At 36.6% G+C, this 17,410-nt stretch overlaps 1 protein-coding gene across 6 annotated transcripts in view; it reads right to left on the reverse strand.

Moving 5' to 3' along the window:
- Positions 1–17,410, reverse strand: part of NCOA2 (nuclear receptor coactivator 2) — a 331,589-nt gene that overhangs the window by 115,277 nt on the left and 198,902 nt on the right. For 4 of the 6 annotated variants that reach the window (XM_077166969.1, XM_077166965.1, XM_077166966.1 and 1 more), the window contains 2 exons: positions 3,588–3,692; positions 648–820 (listed from right to left, as the gene is read on the reverse strand). In XM_077166969.1, coding sequence (XP_077023084.1) covers positions 648–820; positions 3,588–3,673 — 259 coding nt within the window. In that variant the 5' untranslated portion in view covers positions 3,674–3,692. Of the gene's footprint in view, positions 1–647; positions 821–3,538; positions 3,693–3,931; positions 4,488–17,410 lie in introns of those variants that run through there. The other 2 variants (XM_077166967.1, XM_077166970.1) reach the window with 2 other exon arrangements.

Below are 17,410 nucleotides of genomic sequence, written 5' to 3' on the forward strand. Positions count from 1 at the left end.
TAGTACTACCATGTCAAATGTGTTCTTAAAAATATTAATTTTTTTTTTCCGTAGGCAAAAACACTAAAGAAGAGAGACAGAAAATGATCTTAGAGAAAAAGAAAACCCCAGGAAGAAAGCTGCCATGTTCTCTGTTTCAACTGCACAAAAGAATTATGACTAGAAGTTAGGGCCTTTCAAATCTCTTGTCATATAGGATATGAAATTCTAAGCTAGTGGCTGGCCAGTTGTGGTTCAAACTTAATCAAATTTGCTGACTAGCTGAAACAAGAGGTGGTTCACTTCCTCACTTCTGGTTTCCATCTATAACTGGTTCCTCACTTGCAATTTAGACAGTTACTTCTGTGCAGCTATGAAAACGTTAAAACTAGGGGAAGAGGAGAATCAGTGGGCACCCAATTTAGTTTTAATAAATGAAAATTTATATCACCCTGTCACCTCTGTCCTTACAAAATGGTTGAATTTTACATAAAGCCTATTTATAAACCACCTCAATGATACTGACATTCATCTTGCCCTGTGACATCATTTCCTTGCCAATAATTTAAGTATAAGAAATGAATTAAAAGGACTCTGAGAGGATTTCTCACAGATAGAAAAAAAACCAGAAATTAAACTCTCCAAAATATTACTTCAAGTCTTCTTACCTTGTTCTTTGATCTGACGAATTTGCTTCACAGTTTCTTTTAAGATTGCACATTTGTCAGGTTTAAAGTTAAAGTTGTCTATATCATTAAAATTTGCAAAAATCAGCTCTGCAAGTTCTTCTATATATTTATTTTCCTGTTCACGATTACGTTTCTCAGTGCTCCTTTTGGGGCTAAAAAGAAGAAACACATTTTTACTATGAACTTGAAAAATATATTCTGGAAAAATAAATATAACCACTTTAAACAAGTTCTAACACTAAAAGATAGCAAACAAAAAGTTAATTATATAAACATAGAAATAATTGGGGGAAACATTTTTGAAAATATTTGTCTCATGTGTCGCATATTTTTATTTAATCAAATGTATCTTACATTGTATTAAGTATTTACTTTGATCATTTATTCAATATGCTTACTGTCTCCTACTGGACTATTCAGCTCATCACTTTGCTTAATAGTCTTGGCACAAGTGGGCATCTTCTTTATTATCAAATATCTAAAGGAATGATTTAAAAATTTTAATTTAAAATTAGCAACAGAAGAAAGGGAGATTCACCTAGTTGTAACAGGAATAAATAAAATTCAGTGTTTTTTTTTTTGTAAAACATAAAAGAAAGCAAAAAACCAGTTTTTATAATTTCTTTTGGATGCTAGGAATCAAATCAAACTTTTAAGATAAAGCTAAACGAAAAAAGAGCAACATAGGAAAATAAGAACAGCTAGAAACAAAAGTGAAACTGACCCTGAGTAAAAGTTAACTGTCCAAGCTGAATGACAAAAAAATATAAACAAAATGTCCAAGTCCAACAAAAGTTTAAAAAGCTAATGGAAGGGGAAAAAAAAACCTGGCACAATTTTATTTGAGTTTAATAAAATAGCAAATTAAAAAGCTTATTTTGATAATAAAAATAGCATGCAATTATTTTTTCAAGTGCAGCATATATTCAAAGTAATACTGTAATTAAGAAAAGCAAATTGATTGAAAATGTAGGTTTTAATATTTTTATATATACAATTATTTATGAATAATCTTAAATTCTAGTTTCTGGAAATTTTTTATAAACTTCCATATATTCAACACTAAGTATTAAATTTATTTAGTAATCTAATAAACCTAAGATATAACACAATGTCTCTATTTTACAGTGGTTACATATTTGTCCAAGATCACCCAGTGAGTTACTGACAGAGCAGGGACCAGAATTTGGGTTGTCAAACTCTCATTTTTATTCCCAGTGTCTATTGTAGAGAGAATGAGAGGGAGAACCTAGAACATGTGGAGAGTGTTGGGAGACAAGCCCACCCCAGTAAGGCACAGCACAACCACTAAGCAAGAGAACAGTCTCCTTCCCACTGCAACAGTTTCCATTTACTGAACTGCTTCCCTAAGTAGGACTCCTGAGTAATAAGGGCAGCCTGACAGGCAGAAGGTTTTAGTATACGAGAACTACTAGAGAACCTAGAATTAATGCACAGGAGCTGGGGTTAGGGATGTGGGGAGAAGAAGCTTAACAGGCTTGCTGTTTTATTTGGCAACAAGAAGGGGAAAAGGGAACATAACACACCGGCTTTTTGCCCTTTCTTCCCCTCTTTCTCTCTTGATGACTTTCCTAGCTTCTTCCCTACTGTTCCCCCAGTTGATCATTTTACTGGCCATTAAACAGAAGTTGCTTTTTCTATCTAACTTTGGATAATTTATATGATTTAAGACATAAAAAACAGTGAAGTTTCTCTTCTATCTTTATTCCTTATCGGCCTAGTTCTCATACCCTCAATGGGTAACAATTTCTAAAAGTTTCTGAATTATCCTAAACCAGTACAAATGTACTGTCTTTTTCTTCCTTTTTTATATAAACGGTAACACTCCATATACAGTTTTCTAAACCTCACCTTTTCTCTGTAACAATATTTTTTAACAAGATTTTCTCCATATCAACCCATAGAGTGTCCTCATTCTTTTCACGGCTGCAGCGTTCCAATATATGGATGTGCTATAATCTGTTTAAACACTTTCCCACAAACATTTAAGCTTTTTTTCTTATCTTTTGCCTTAATAAATAATGCTTTAATGAATAACCTCACATACATCCATCATGTTGTAACGCACGAAAGTATATTGTAGGCAAATTCCTGAAAGTGGAACCCCAAGTTCAAAGAGGATATGCATGTAAAACATTTAATAGATACTGTGAAATTACCTTGCATGAAAGTTATAACAACTTATACTGATAATATATGAGATGTAACTTGTTTTAAAATTATTTGTATTCATTAAAGAGCAACACTGTCTTCAACTCAAAAGTAAGTGGATTTTACATACCATGCTTGCTTATTCAAAAATAAAACAATAAAAATAAACTCAGTATAAAAGCAAATTGTTTGGGTGGGCCACAGTGGCTCAGTGGCAGAGTTCTTGCCTGCCACGCTGGAGACCTGGGTTCGATTACCAGTGCCCACCAATTTTTTTTTTTTTAAAGCAAATTGTTTTACTATAGGATCTTCTTGTTTTTATAATATTCTGTGATCTGACAGAGAAGAAACGTAAAACAATAATTAATAAACTGATTTAAAAAGTCAATTACTTAAAAAAAGTCAACTATTGCTTTCCTGCCATTCAGGAGACCTGGGTTAGATTTCAGGCCATGTACCGCCCACCCACCCACACCCCCAACTCTACCCCTACAAAAAAAGTCAATTACACAGGGGACATCAGAAGAGATATGTAGCTTTCATCTTCTTGTAAAGAATAATAATCTCTATAACTTATTAGCATATTCAAAATATAAGCTAAATAATATATTTAAAGATTTAATTGTTAATAAGAAAAATAAAAAATCAAATATTTGGATCAGGAGTAAAATCAATTCTAAAATATCAAAGAAGCATACATGTGACCTTCATGAGAAGTCTGAATCTTTTTCTCAGCAAGAGTCTAACCTGGGTCCAAGCTGATCAGGACATTCCTTGCGCTTTCTTGTCTCTGCCCTGGATGGGTCAGAGGTATTTTCTCCCATCCCACTCATCTTGAACACATATCAGCAACTAATATGAAGGAAAAAAAGTGAAAAGAGCTTGATGATAATATATCTAATGAATTTACCAACAACAAAAGAACATTAACTTCACTCAGAAATTTAACAATAATAATTAATACACTGGATTGTTATACATGTATAACCTCTAATGAAAAAGTTAATTAAAAATTATTATTATTATGCTTTTACTTTGCTCAAAGCTTAAGCAAATGTAAAGGTTAACATTTCAAAACCAAACAAGCCTACCTTATTGGTTCCAGACCCTTTAAACCAGAGTCGCATTTTATCATCAGGAACTAAAATCTGTTAGCCCAGGGTTTATGCTGCCATCCTCCAGTTTCAGAAGCAACCTTGCACCATGTGGAAACTACAGGTGTTTTAAGGGGCTCTTCCCAGTTGTTTTGGGTTGGCCAATGTAAAGCCTATGCTGCAATAATTCACCCATGACAGCCAGCCCAGGGAAGAGGCAGTGCCACCTCACTAAATCGAATGTTTCTAAATTTAGCCTCTTGAATTTGGAATCCTCCTCCAGCCTCTAGTCCTGAGCTCCCTACCCCCAGGCCTCAGAACGCAATGCCCCTCCCAGAGGAGGATCTTCCTGCCTCCCCGTTCAGCAGGCTCTGCCCTTTCGCCAGGGCAGTCAGCCTCTCTGCGCACACCCTGGCAGCTTTCTCTCTCACAAATCCTGTAGCCCCTGGACTTACTGCAGACTCTGATCCCTCCCCCTCAACTGATTCTAGCTGCTATCACCAAAGTCTTCAGATGAATCTCCCAAATTCAGGAAACATTACTGGATCCTGCTGGCTGAATTCCTTTCAATAAGAAAATAAAAGGACAAATAATAAGAGAATTGGTGCTTTCACATTTGTTCTTCTTAGCAGATACAAAAAAATATTTAAGTATGCAAAGAACATGAGAGTAAAAGAGGTTTAAGCTCTAAATATAAGAACTAAATAAACAGACTAATATAGGGTTCTGGAAAACCTTGAATAATAGATGATTGTTATTCAAAATGCTATTGTTTAATAACTAGTTAGCAAAAGAAAAAAAATGCAGCCCCCAAAGATTTAGTTAGCGTTTAAAAATCTTTCCCAGGGCTTCAAAAATCACCTTTTTTTATTTTTATTTTTTAACTTTCAATAACAGTGGCATTTCTACTTTCTGGACTGGAAAAATCAGAGGAAGGGCAAAATTAGTAGAAGACCAAAGGACATAAGGAAGAGCAACAGGTTTATCAAGAACAAAGAGGAAGGTGGGCTAAAAAGAACAACACCTGAGACTGAACAGCACAGCACTGCCAAATACCAATCATATTGCGCAGCTGGTTCAGTGGAATGATGTGGGAAGCTCAGTCTCAATACTCTGATCCAAGGGGACAGAGGAGTGGAAAATTTTTAAAGAGTCACATGTAAATAGGATGGAGAAACACTTGATCCGTTGAGAAAGGCTGCACCAATTACATCTTCAATTCAAGAGGGCAACAGGGGCGGGTACAATTCCTAGAACTAATGCTAAGCTTCCTGCCAATGGGAGCGATGTAACAAAGTACTGAGGTCCTGTACTGTGGTCATAAATTTGGCCTGATAAGAAGTAAATAGTATTTATTTACTATTCATTTAGAATTTACTATGTACCAAGCAACTTTCTGATACAATTTAATCTTCTAACATAGACTATGAGAAGTAGTATAGCACAGTAGCACCAGGCCAGAAGTAAGGTCCAAAGCCTACCACTTGGTTATTAGACTTCTGACCTTAAACTTTACTTCCCATGCTCTAATTACCTCATCTGTAAAACAGGAAAAATCATTGGGACCTACAGCACAGAGTTGACATTGGGACCTATAGCACAGAGTTGTTGAGATGAAGAGCAAATGGCAGAACTGGGATTTATATACAGATTTAGACAATCTCACTATTTAAGATATAACAAAAAACTTCACTGAAGAAGGAAATAAATAAATGGGAGCTCCTCAAAATTAAACACTTTTGTGCATCAAAGAACTTCATCAAGAAAGTAGAAAGACAGCCTACACAATGGGAGATAATATTTGGAAATGACATATCAGATAAAGGTCTAGTATCCAGAATTTATAAAGAGATTGTTCAACTCAACAACAAAATGACAGCCAACCCAATTACAAAATGGGAAAAAGACTTGAACAGACACCTACCAGAAGAGGAAATACGGATGGCCAAGAGGCACATGAAGAGATGCTCAATGTCCCTGGCCATTAGAGAAATGTAAATCAAAACCACAATGAGATATCATCTCACACCCACCAGAATGGCCATTATCAACAAAACAGAAAATGACAATTGCTGGAGACGATGCGGAGAAAGAGGCACACTTATTCACTGTTGGTGGGAATGTCAAATGGTGCAACCACTATGGAAGGCAGTTTGGCGGTTCCTCAAAAAGCTGAATATAGAATTGCCATACGACCCAGCAATACCATTGCTAGGTATCTACTCAAAGGACTTAAGGGCAAAGACACAAACGGACATTTGCACACCAATGTTTATAGCAGCGTTATTTACAATTGCAAGGAGATGGAAACAGCCAAAATGTCCATCAACAGAAGAATGGCTAAACAAACTGTGGTATATACATACAATGGAATATTATGCAGCTTTAAGACAAGATAAACTTATGAAGCATGTAATAACATGGATGGACCTAGAGAACATTATGCTGAGTGAGTCCAGCCAAAAACTAAAGGACAAATACTGTATGGTCCCACTGATGTGAACGGATATTTGAGAATAAACTTGGAATATGTCATTGGTAACAGAGTCCAGCAGGAGTTAGAAACAGGGTAAGATAATGGGTAATTAGAGCTGAAGGGATACAGACTGTGCAACAGGACTAGATACAAAAACTCAAAAATGTACAGCACAATAATACCTAAGTGTAAAGTAATCATGTTAAAACACTGAATGAAGCTGCATCTGAGCTATAGGTTTTTTTTTTATTTTACTATTATTATTACTTTTATTTCTTTTCTCTATATTAACATTCTATATCTTTTTCTGTTGTGTTGCTAGTTCCTCTAAACTGATGCAAATGTACTAAGAAACGATGATCATGCATCTATGTGATAATGCTAAGAATTACTGATTGCATATGTAGAATGGTATGATTTCTAAAAAAAAAACTGGCCACTTCAACAATTTTTAAGCGTACAATTCAGTGCAATTAATTATATTCACAATGTTGTGCAACCATCATCAACATTATCTATTTCCAAAATATTTCAACACCCTAAATAGAAACACATTACAGGAGGCATAAAAGGACAGAAGGTGAAAGAGAAAATCTAAACACCAGAACTCTTCTTAGACAATAACTTACAAACATTAATTTTTATTTATTTCCCCCTGAAACACAATCCCCATGGTTTTACTCATGAGCATGTAATGAAAGAACATTATAGATAAAATCTAAGAAACCTTTCAACAAATGGTTGGGAAATTTTCTCCCTGGAAGCAGCTTTCTACAAGTCATAAAAATTTTATCATCAAAATATAATTATCTGGGGGGTACAAAGATAGTTAGTTAAGTGGTACAATTCTCACCTACCATGCGGGAGACCCGGGTTCAATTCCCAGTCCATGCATTTCCCCCTTGCCCCCCCAAAAGCAAAACAAACAAACACTTCCAGGTCAAGATGGTGGCTTAACAATGTGCGCATTTTAGTTCGTCCTCTAGAACAACTACTAAATAACCAGAAACAGTACAGAATAGCTCCCGGAGCCACGATAGTGACCGGACACATAGCATACCCCAGTCTGGACCAGCTGTGAGCCCCTCCCCCACAGGCCGATTCCCAGAAGGGAAAGGAAAGGACTTTACCAGCAGCAGGGACTGGGCACAATCAAATGCCAATTGTGGAACTAATTAACAAATTCTGACTACTAAAAATAGGCCCCCATCTTGGGTGAACCTGATCAAAGTGGAGGTTGCTCATTTTTGCCCCAACGCCAAGGGGGCAGAACTGACAGAAAAAGGGGGAAAAAAAAAGAAGGAAACAGAGGTTTTTGTGGCTGTGTATCTACAAAGGCTTGACTGCCTCTGGATACAGCGGCAGGACTTTTCAGGCTGCAACTGCCCTAGGCATAGGCAGAAGTGAGCTCTTTTGGGGCTTATCTGGAGCTTGTGCCTTCCCCAGGGGAGAGGTGAAGCCCAACTCAGGTGGAATCCCTCCATCAAGGAATTCAGACACCAGGGCTTGGTAATTTGAAGCCATTAAAACCAGCCTACAACCTCTCCTCTGTCTCCACCACACCCCCAGCAGGGAGAGTCTGCCAAAGTTAAAGGTACCGCATCATCTTACACTGGTGGGACCTGCAGTCAGACAAGGGCCACATACTGGGCAGGATAAGAAAAACAGAGTCCAGAGACTTCACAGGAAAGTCTTTCAACCTGCTGGGTCTCACCCTCAGGGAAACCGATGCAGGTGACTCTTTCCTCCTGATAGGAGGCCAATTTGGTCTGGGAAAATCTGGCTGGGGTCAATAATATCTAAGTAAACCCTCCTAAGTGTGTGTGGGGGAAAGGCACCACACAAGCAGAACAAGAAACAAGAAAACAAGAACTGAAAAATTCTCTTCTGTTAAACAAAACTTAAGCTAAAGGTCCAGATAAAGCTGAACAGAATGTCAAAGAACAGATAGACAACAAATTCATCCAGCAAGAAAACCCTAGATAAAAGAAGTGAAAGCAATCTCCAGAATAAACTAATTAAGGTAATTAAATGCCTAGACACCAGCAAAAAATAACAAATCACAGCAGGAAAACTGAAGATATGGCCCAGCCAAAGGAACAAACCAACAATTCAAATGACATACAGGAGCTGAAACAATTAATTCAGAGTGTACGAACAGACATGGAAAATCTCATCAAAAACAAAATCAATGAATTGAGGGAGGATATAAAGAAGGCAAGAAAAGAACAAAAAGAAGAAAGTCTGAAAAAACAAATCACAGAACTTACAGGAATGAAAGACACAGTAGAAGAGATGAAAAAAACAATGGAAACCTACAATGGTAGATTTCGTGAGACAGAACATAGGATTTCTGAACTGGAGGACGGAACATCTGAAATCCAACAAGAAACAGAAACTATAAGGAAAAAAATGGAAAAATATGAGCAGGGACTCAGGGAACTGAAAGACAATATGAAGTGCATGAATATACGTGTTGTGGGTGTCCCAGAAGGAGAAGAAAAGGGAAAAGGAGGAAAAAAACTAAGGGAGGAAATTATCACTGAAAATTTCCCAACTCTTCTGAAAGACTTAAAATTAAATGTCTTGGAGTATGTCTATTTGGATCTTTTCTCTTTGGGGTACAAGAAGTGCAGCGTACCCCAAAGAGAATAGATTCAAATAGACATACTCCAAGACATTTAATAATCAGAATTTCAGAGGTCAAAGAGAAAGAGAGGATCTTGAAAGCAGCAAGAGAAAAGCAATCCATCACATACAAGGGAAGCCCAGTAAGACTATGCGCAGATCTCTCAGCAGAAACCATGGAGGCGAGAAGACAGTTTGATGATATATTTAAATTATTAAAAGAGAAAAACTGCCAACCAAGAATTCTATATCCAGCAAAATTGTCCTTCAGAAAAGAGGGAGAAATTAAAACATTTTCAGACAAAAAATCACTGAGAGAATTTGTGACCAAGAGACCAGCTCTGCAAGAAATACTAAAGGGAACACTAGAGACAGATACGAAGACAGAAGAGAGAGGTGTGGAGAAGAGTGTAGAAAGGAAGACTATAAGTAAAGGTAAAAAGAAGGAAAATTAGATATGACATATAAAATCCAGAAGGCAAAATAGTAGAAGAAAGTACGACCCATGCAGTAATAACACTGAATGTTAATGGATTAAACTCTCCAATCAAAAGACATAGTCTGGCAGAATGGATTAAAAAACAGGACCCATCTATATGCTGTCTCTACTCAAAGGACACAAGGCCAAGGACACAAATGGACATTTACACACCAATGTTTATAGCAGCATTATTAACAATTACCAAGAGATGGAAACAGCCAAAATGTCCATCAACAGACAGCTGACTAAACAAACTGTGACATTTACATAAGATGGAATATTATGCAGCTGTAAGACAGAATAAAGTTATGAAGTCTGTAACAACATGAATGGACCTTAAGGACATTATGCTGAATGTGATTAGCCAGAAACAAAAGTACAAATACTGTATGGTCTCACTGATACGAACTGACACTAGTGAATAAACTTGGAATATCTCCTTGGTAACAGTGACCATCAGGAGATAGAAATAGGGTAAGATATTGGGTAATTGGAGCTGAAGGGATACAGATTGTGCAACAGGACTGAATATAAAAACTCAGAAATGGACAGCACAATATTACCTAACTATAATACAATATGTTAAAATTGTATTGTAAATGCAATATGAGACTGCATATGAGAATGATAGAGGGAGGAGGGCTGGGGCATAAATGAAATCACAAAGAAAGATAGACGATAAAGATTGAGATGATGTAATATGGGAATACCTAGAGTGTATAATGATAGTGACTAAATGTACAAACTTAAAAAATGTTTTTTTGCATGAGGAAGAACAAAAGAATGTCATTACTGCAGTGTGCTGAAAATAGATGGTACTTAATAGTTTAAAATTTCAAATAATATGTGAAACTAAAGCAAAAAATGTTTATTTGGTACAAATCTATACTTTGACTAGTGCATCTCCTAATACAACTTATGTAGATAGTTGATTGAATACCTTAAGTACATGGAACTTTGTATAGGCATGAGATTGTGTTGGTTTGTCCAGGTGATGCCATGATGAATCCCAGAGTGATTTGATCAGTGAGTGGAAAAGTATTTGCAAAGTCCCCTTTGGGGAATGGTGAGAATGGGGGAAAACTCAACTTCCCCAAGTTGAATTCTTGATATTCGCACAAGCAGTGTGGACAACCAAAGCTATAGGCTGAGCCTCCAGTCTTGGGGTTTGTTCATATGAAACTTAACCCCACAGGGGATAGGTCAAGCCTACTTAAAATTAAGCTTAAGAGTCACCACCAAGAAAACCTCTTTTGTTGCTCAGATGTGGCCTCTCTCTCCAGCCAACACAGCAAACAGACTCACCACCCTCCGCCTGACTACATGGGACATGACTACCAGAGGTATGGATCTTCCTGGCAGCGTGGAACAGAAATCCCAGAATGAGCTGAGATTCAGCATCAAGGGACTGAGAAAAACTCTAGAGTGAGCTGAGACCCAGCATCAAGGGATTGAGAAAACTTTCTCCACCAACAGGTGGAAGAGTGAAATGCGACAAAGTATCAATGGCTGAGAGATTCCAAACAGGGTCGAGAGGTTATCCTGGAGGTTATTCTTACGCATTAAGTAGATATCACCTTGTTATCCAAGATGAAATGGAGAGGCTGGAGGGAACTGCCTGAAAATGTAGAGCTGTGTTCCAGTAGCCATGTTTCTTGATGATTGTATAATGATATAGCTTTCACAATGTGACTGTGTGATTGTGAAAACCAAGGGTCTGATGCTCCTTTTATCTACCTTTTCAACAGATGAGAGGAACATATGGAATAAAAATAAATAATAGGGGGAACAAATGTTAAAATAGATTTAGTTTGAAATGCTAGTGATCAATGAAAGGGATCAGTAAGGGGTATGGCCTGTAAAATTTTTTTTTTCTGTTTGTTATATTTTTCTGTTGTCTTTTTATTTCTTTTTCTGAATTGATGCTAATGTTCTAGGAAATGATCATGATGATGAATATGCAACTATGTGATGATATTGTGAATTGCTGAGTGTATGTGTTGGGAATGTTTGTTTCTTGTAATTTTTTTAATTAATAAAAAATTAAAAAAAATAAAAAACAAACAAAACAAACAAAAATTCAACAAAATGATGCTGCAATAACAGGATAATACTCACATGGAAAAAACAATGAAATGTGACCCCACCATACAGCATACCAAAAAATAAATATATATAAAATTATGCGGGTGCATGGGTGGTTCAGTGGTAGAATGTTCGCCTTCTATGTGGGAAACACGGATTCGATTCCTGGACCATGCACACCCCCCCCAAATATATACATAATTAATCTGTTTATAGTAAAATGTCCCATACATAGCAGGTATATGTGATATATTTTGCTAAGAAATGTGGCTATTTTCTCACAACGTATTACCATGTATATTAAAAGTGCCGCTTATATCCATAGCTGTCTTCTTATATCTGTCTTAGTATGCCCTGACAGGTCCAAACATCTCTCGATCCTACAAGCCCTGCCAATCTAGTCTTCTGCCTAGCAACTCCTGACCTTATATCACACTAACCTTTCACCCCTTCTTCATTGGACCATGTACACTCCTCATCTCTCCGCTCATTATAATACTTACAGTACTTCATTTTGTTTAACACACCCCCTAACCAATCCACATCCTACACGACACCATACCAGCTGTCCATCAAAGTTCTTCCGCCTCCATTAACTCCCCCTCACCGACCCTTTATATTCCATGTGCTTCCTCATCATAGGAGCCTAGTCTGTAAGCCTTGCCAGCCGGCTAGGTCCCGCGAGCCCCCATGCAATAAACTGCTGCAATTATTCTTTAGTCTCGGTTTATTGTGCTCGCGCGCCCTCCAGACCTTCGAGCCCCCGGTCTCGGCTGACGCCGCTCTCCAGCCGAACCTCATCCGAGGACGAGACCCCAGTGCGGGCGGGCCAGGCAAGCCCGAGCACCGCAAAAAGAGTACCATCAGAAATATGAAATAGCAAATTTTTTAATAAATAGTTTAAATAAATGACTGCTTTACATAAAGTTACATAAAGTTGTATGTACCCAGGTTAGGGATTTAACTTAGCATTCAGAGCACTTACCTCTACATTTCCCAGAATGTAAACACTAATAATTGTAACTTTGCATGAAGGGATAGCATGATACATTTTCAACGAATGGGCTTCACCAAATTGAGGAGTGCAGCAAAGAGCGAACGTTTTCTAGTGCAAATACAGTAAAACCACTTGAGCAGGTTGTTTATATTCCACTTGTACCTACTCAAGGTTGGCTTACAAATTGCTCTATTTGTAGTTTATAAAAATCATTAATTATCTCTAGAAGTAAGTTATTTATGTGCCATGTTTTCCCTTTTATTTTTATGTGAAAGTACCTTAAACACATTTCCTCAAAATCTAAACATAGAAAAAAAAAATCTAAACATAGCTTTATAAACATACTTGGTTCCTTATTTTTCTGTTTGTCCCATATGTCCCCTTTTCCAAACATGTTTGTTTCCTGGGTTATGTCTCCCCAGTACAACACTTCCAATCTACCTCTAAACCACCAAAGGAAAAAAAAAAAACCAAGGGAAGGGAATACAGACCACTGAAGTCAAAGCAAAGCAGAATGTATTTTTGATGGCCTATAGTAAGACGGCCGGGCAGGATCAAACCCCACTCAAGTGGCTTTCCATAAGGGATGCACAGGAAAGTGCCAATACTCAAGATTCCCTCATCTGAGTCACTGCTAATCATCCAAGAGAAACAAAAAGAACACAGATTCAGAGATGGGGGTGGGGAAAGGGAAGAGAATTTAAGGTTGGAGCAGGGATAAAAGAAAAACTGTCCTGTTCTAATCTAGATGACTTTGTCTGATATTCTTATGCCCTAAAGGCTATGCTCAGAGCAACTATTGGTAATTTAAAATAGAAAGTGTTGTGGGAGTAGGTGTGTTCATTTTTATCCCCACTCAAAATACGGGCAAGGTAGATGTGAAGCAAATAAAAACCAAAGACAGACAGACAGAGAGACAGACAGACAGAAAGATGGGTAGATGGATGTAGATATATGACTATTCCTAGAAAAGATACTCATAGAAAAATCATCTAAAATAAATAAACTGTATGGATGGATGAGTTTTAATACATTTTTGCAGATAAGAGTTAAAATCGGAAATGGAAAATTCTTAAGGGTGTAACTGAGGGCTTATTTTGTAATCAGTCCTAAATTAACAGTTTCTTAAAAGTTTTGCACATTTTCAACATTCACATGAAATTAAAATTCCCCAGTATTTCACTCTCCATTCTCAGACTGTTCAATGTAAATCACAAAAACTGAAAATGACATGAGTAAACTCAGGGGGTAGTATCTAATGGTAATTACAGTCATCGAGAGTAAGCCAGTTTCTGCCAGATGTTGGGGTATTATGAAAGGACAAGATTGGAAAAGAAGTTTCAATTTGCTTGTTCTTGTTGTCAATAATAAAAGTCTCTCCTTTCACCGTGACAGTAATCCTCCCTACATTCTGTGACTTCAACTTATATAAGCTAGACAGACAGTAGAAGAAAACGTTAGATCCACAGTATTTAATGTTTAATTTTTAGAAGTAATTAAACCTTGAGGGAGGGGTGAACAATGCCAATTAAATCCTTAGCACAGTAACAGAAATCAAAATAAAATGCGAAAGTAAATTGCTCCCAGCAATATTTTATAAATTAAGCCCTCTCTGAAATTCCTTACCATCAGAATAAATTTACAATGAAGTTTTCAAGTTAGAAATGTCATCCAAAACAGCGCTTAAGCAACTGATCAACACCTATCTAAGGAAGACCTGCCCTCGCAAATCACCTACCCCTGGAGAGGAGACCAGAAAGGCTTTTACCTATTTCAGAGCCTTCCAGGTCCTCTATGAAGTCTCTTGTCAAGTAATAAAGCTATTCTAATGTCTTCAGTGTGATTCTTCACAAACCATGGAACACTGAGAAGTAGGCAAGCAATATTAAAAATGTATATTTGGAAACTCTGTACGTTCTGCATTATTTTTCCTTAAACCATAACTCTGATGATGATGTTAATTTTATAAACACCATAATTTGGGCAAAGATCCACATGGGTTGTGGAGCAAATTAAACACTTTGTCATTTCTGTAACCAAATCTGAAAGGATAATCTTTTAGAGCCCCTCCTTCATTGCTCAGCTTCCCACTTCAACAACTAAAGTTACATTCCCCATTTCTTTATCAGCAATGAAAATGTTCGCTCATTTTTAACTTGAAACAGTTTCTCCCTTAAAGCATATTGTGTACCGAGAGATCCTTTTATTTTACAAAAATACTGGGTCAGATTGATAAGTCTAAGAAAACACAGTATCTATATTTAAATAAACAAAGTGTGCTTTTAGGCATGGATGCCTGAGAAGGGGAAAGAACAGAATGGGCCAAACTCTGGAAGTCAGTAAGATGATACAGAAGTAACGACATCAAATTGACAAAGGACAAATTGGAATACCTCTTTGCAAACAGGGTTAGGGTTAACTGGTCAACATTACCCAAAATAAACATTATTTTGGCAAGACCACAACCTTTGGAAATAATTAAATACATATTCTATGCAGTAAATAAATAGACTAAGTGAGGATATATAGTTGAACCACATGAACAAAGAAAGAAAAATCGTCATGCATGTATAAAAAATGGAACTAGAAATATGCAGATTCATTCAATGGAGGGATGAGAACACGTAGAAATTCATTTTTTTCTTCCTACTGGCAAAACAGTAATGCATTTAGCACAGAGAGAGACTATATCATACAATATTTCAAAAATAAAACTAATTCAGCTAGTAAAATGGCACATTTCCCTGAAAGTCTTAATATTCTTTTTACTAGATAAGAATACTTTTAACCTTATCTTTACATGACACTATATTACTTCTTGGTTTTCATACAATAGTATTTTAATTCATCTCACATATTAACAGTCTGCAAATACAAATTCAATGATTATAGTTATGTTGCAGACTTTTAGGGGACTTACTTTCCACAAAACCAGAGCAAATATATCTTATTTGGAAACTAATTCTCAGTTCGACTTCACTAGTTTAGAGCAACTTACTATGCACTTGTCTTTTTAAATAACTGCAATAAACCAAACAGAAACTCCTATTATTAGGATACAATTTTCAATCCTAAAAGATGAGTAGTTTACAATTGACTACAGGATTACAGAAAACAAACTACAACTACAACTATTCTTCTCTGAGGAAAATGGCTTCAGCACCTACCGTCTCTTGCTGTTTCTTAGTTCATGGAAGATAATAAGAGGGTATAAACACATGTTTAAGCTAAAAATTCCTTACTTCTCAATAAGTTCTCCTCTTAGGTTTATTTTGTATAATGGCCTCAAAGTGGAATATCAGACAGTAACTAGAAGACATATTCCATTTTCTGACTGAAAGCCAATAATACTCATGAATTTTTTAGCTGAAAGACACTTCAAGATGCCACTGGGAGACTGTAATAAACACATAAGGCTGCAAATGGGCAGCAGCAGCTCTTTAACACATGCTGTAACAACCAAATAAACAGATAACATTCATGTTTATGTTTACACAATATTTTGCTATAACATTTCCTTCATCTACCTCTCTCTCTGAAAGAAGCAAAAGATCTCTTTTAGAGTCTTATCTCAGCAAGACGCAATACAGAATATGTAAGTAGCAGAGAGCTGTTCTAAACTATCATTACCAACAGAGGGGAAAATGTCTAGTCTGACATCAACAGAATAAGATCATTTCTACTTTTCTAAATTATCACAGGCAAAATTCCTTAATATAGCCAGTCACTGGGCCACTTACACATCCAACAACATCAGTTGGACTAATATGACCTGGAATAACAACACTAGATTTTAATAAGATTTCAGATACAAAAACATTGTGGGAAGAAAATTCCTTGCAAAATGTAAGGTACTCTCCCACTCCCTCCCAACCCCAGCAGGTGTACTTAGTCTTTATTTAATATTCTGAAAACCAGGTTCCATTAAAGGCTTAGCATTCTGGAAAGAAGTTATTGAACTACAAACTACAATGCAGTGCTTGTGTTTGAGTTTCATAACTTGTCCCACTTAAAATTCAATTATTTTCCTTTATTCTGAAAGCCATTTCAATTTTCCTTGAGTTAAAAAAAAACGACCAAACTTCCTGGTTTACAAGTAAAAGTTACTAAAACAACAAGAGCAAGACAGTTTATATAATTTTCCAATTTTAAAAACTTTTTATTTAAATTAACAAAAGTATACATACTATGTACTTTTTTGGCTAACACTTACTATATACATAATATATGTTAAGTACTTTATAGATGTTTTCTTCCTTAAAGCCCATATTTTGAGAGCAATGTATGTATTAAGCATATATACACACATATATAATTATGCTGACACCCTACATGTTATTTAACCATTCTGACCTCTTTCCATAAGTAATTTGAACAAGTCTATTCTAGTTTGCCAGCTGCCGGAATGCAATATACCAGAAACGGAATGGCTTATAAAAGGGAGATTTAATAAGTTGCTGGTTTATAGTTCTAAGGCTGAGAAAATGTCCCAATTAAGTCTATAGAAATGTCCACTCTAAGGTATCCAGGGAAAGATACCTTGGTTCAAGAAAGCTGATGAAGTTCAGGGTTTCTCTCTCAAGTGAGAAGGCACATGGCGAACACGGCATCATCTGCTAGCTTCCTCTCCTGGCTTCTGGTTTCATGAAGCTCCCTGGAAGGCATTTTCCTTCTTCATCTCCAAAGGTCACTGGCTTGTGGACTCTGCTTCGTGGGGCTGCAGCATTCTCTGCTCTCTCCGAATCTCTTTCATTCTCCAAAATGTTTCCTCTTTTATAGGACTCCAGAAACTTATCAAGACCCAACCAA

This window comes from Tamandua tetradactyla, chromosome 6 (genome assembly GCF_023851605.1).
Source record: "Tamandua tetradactyla isolate mTamTet1 chromosome 6, mTamTet1.pri, whole genome shotgun sequence".
Lineage (NCBI taxonomy): Eukaryota > Metazoa > Chordata > Mammalia > Pilosa > Myrmecophagidae > Tamandua > Tamandua tetradactyla.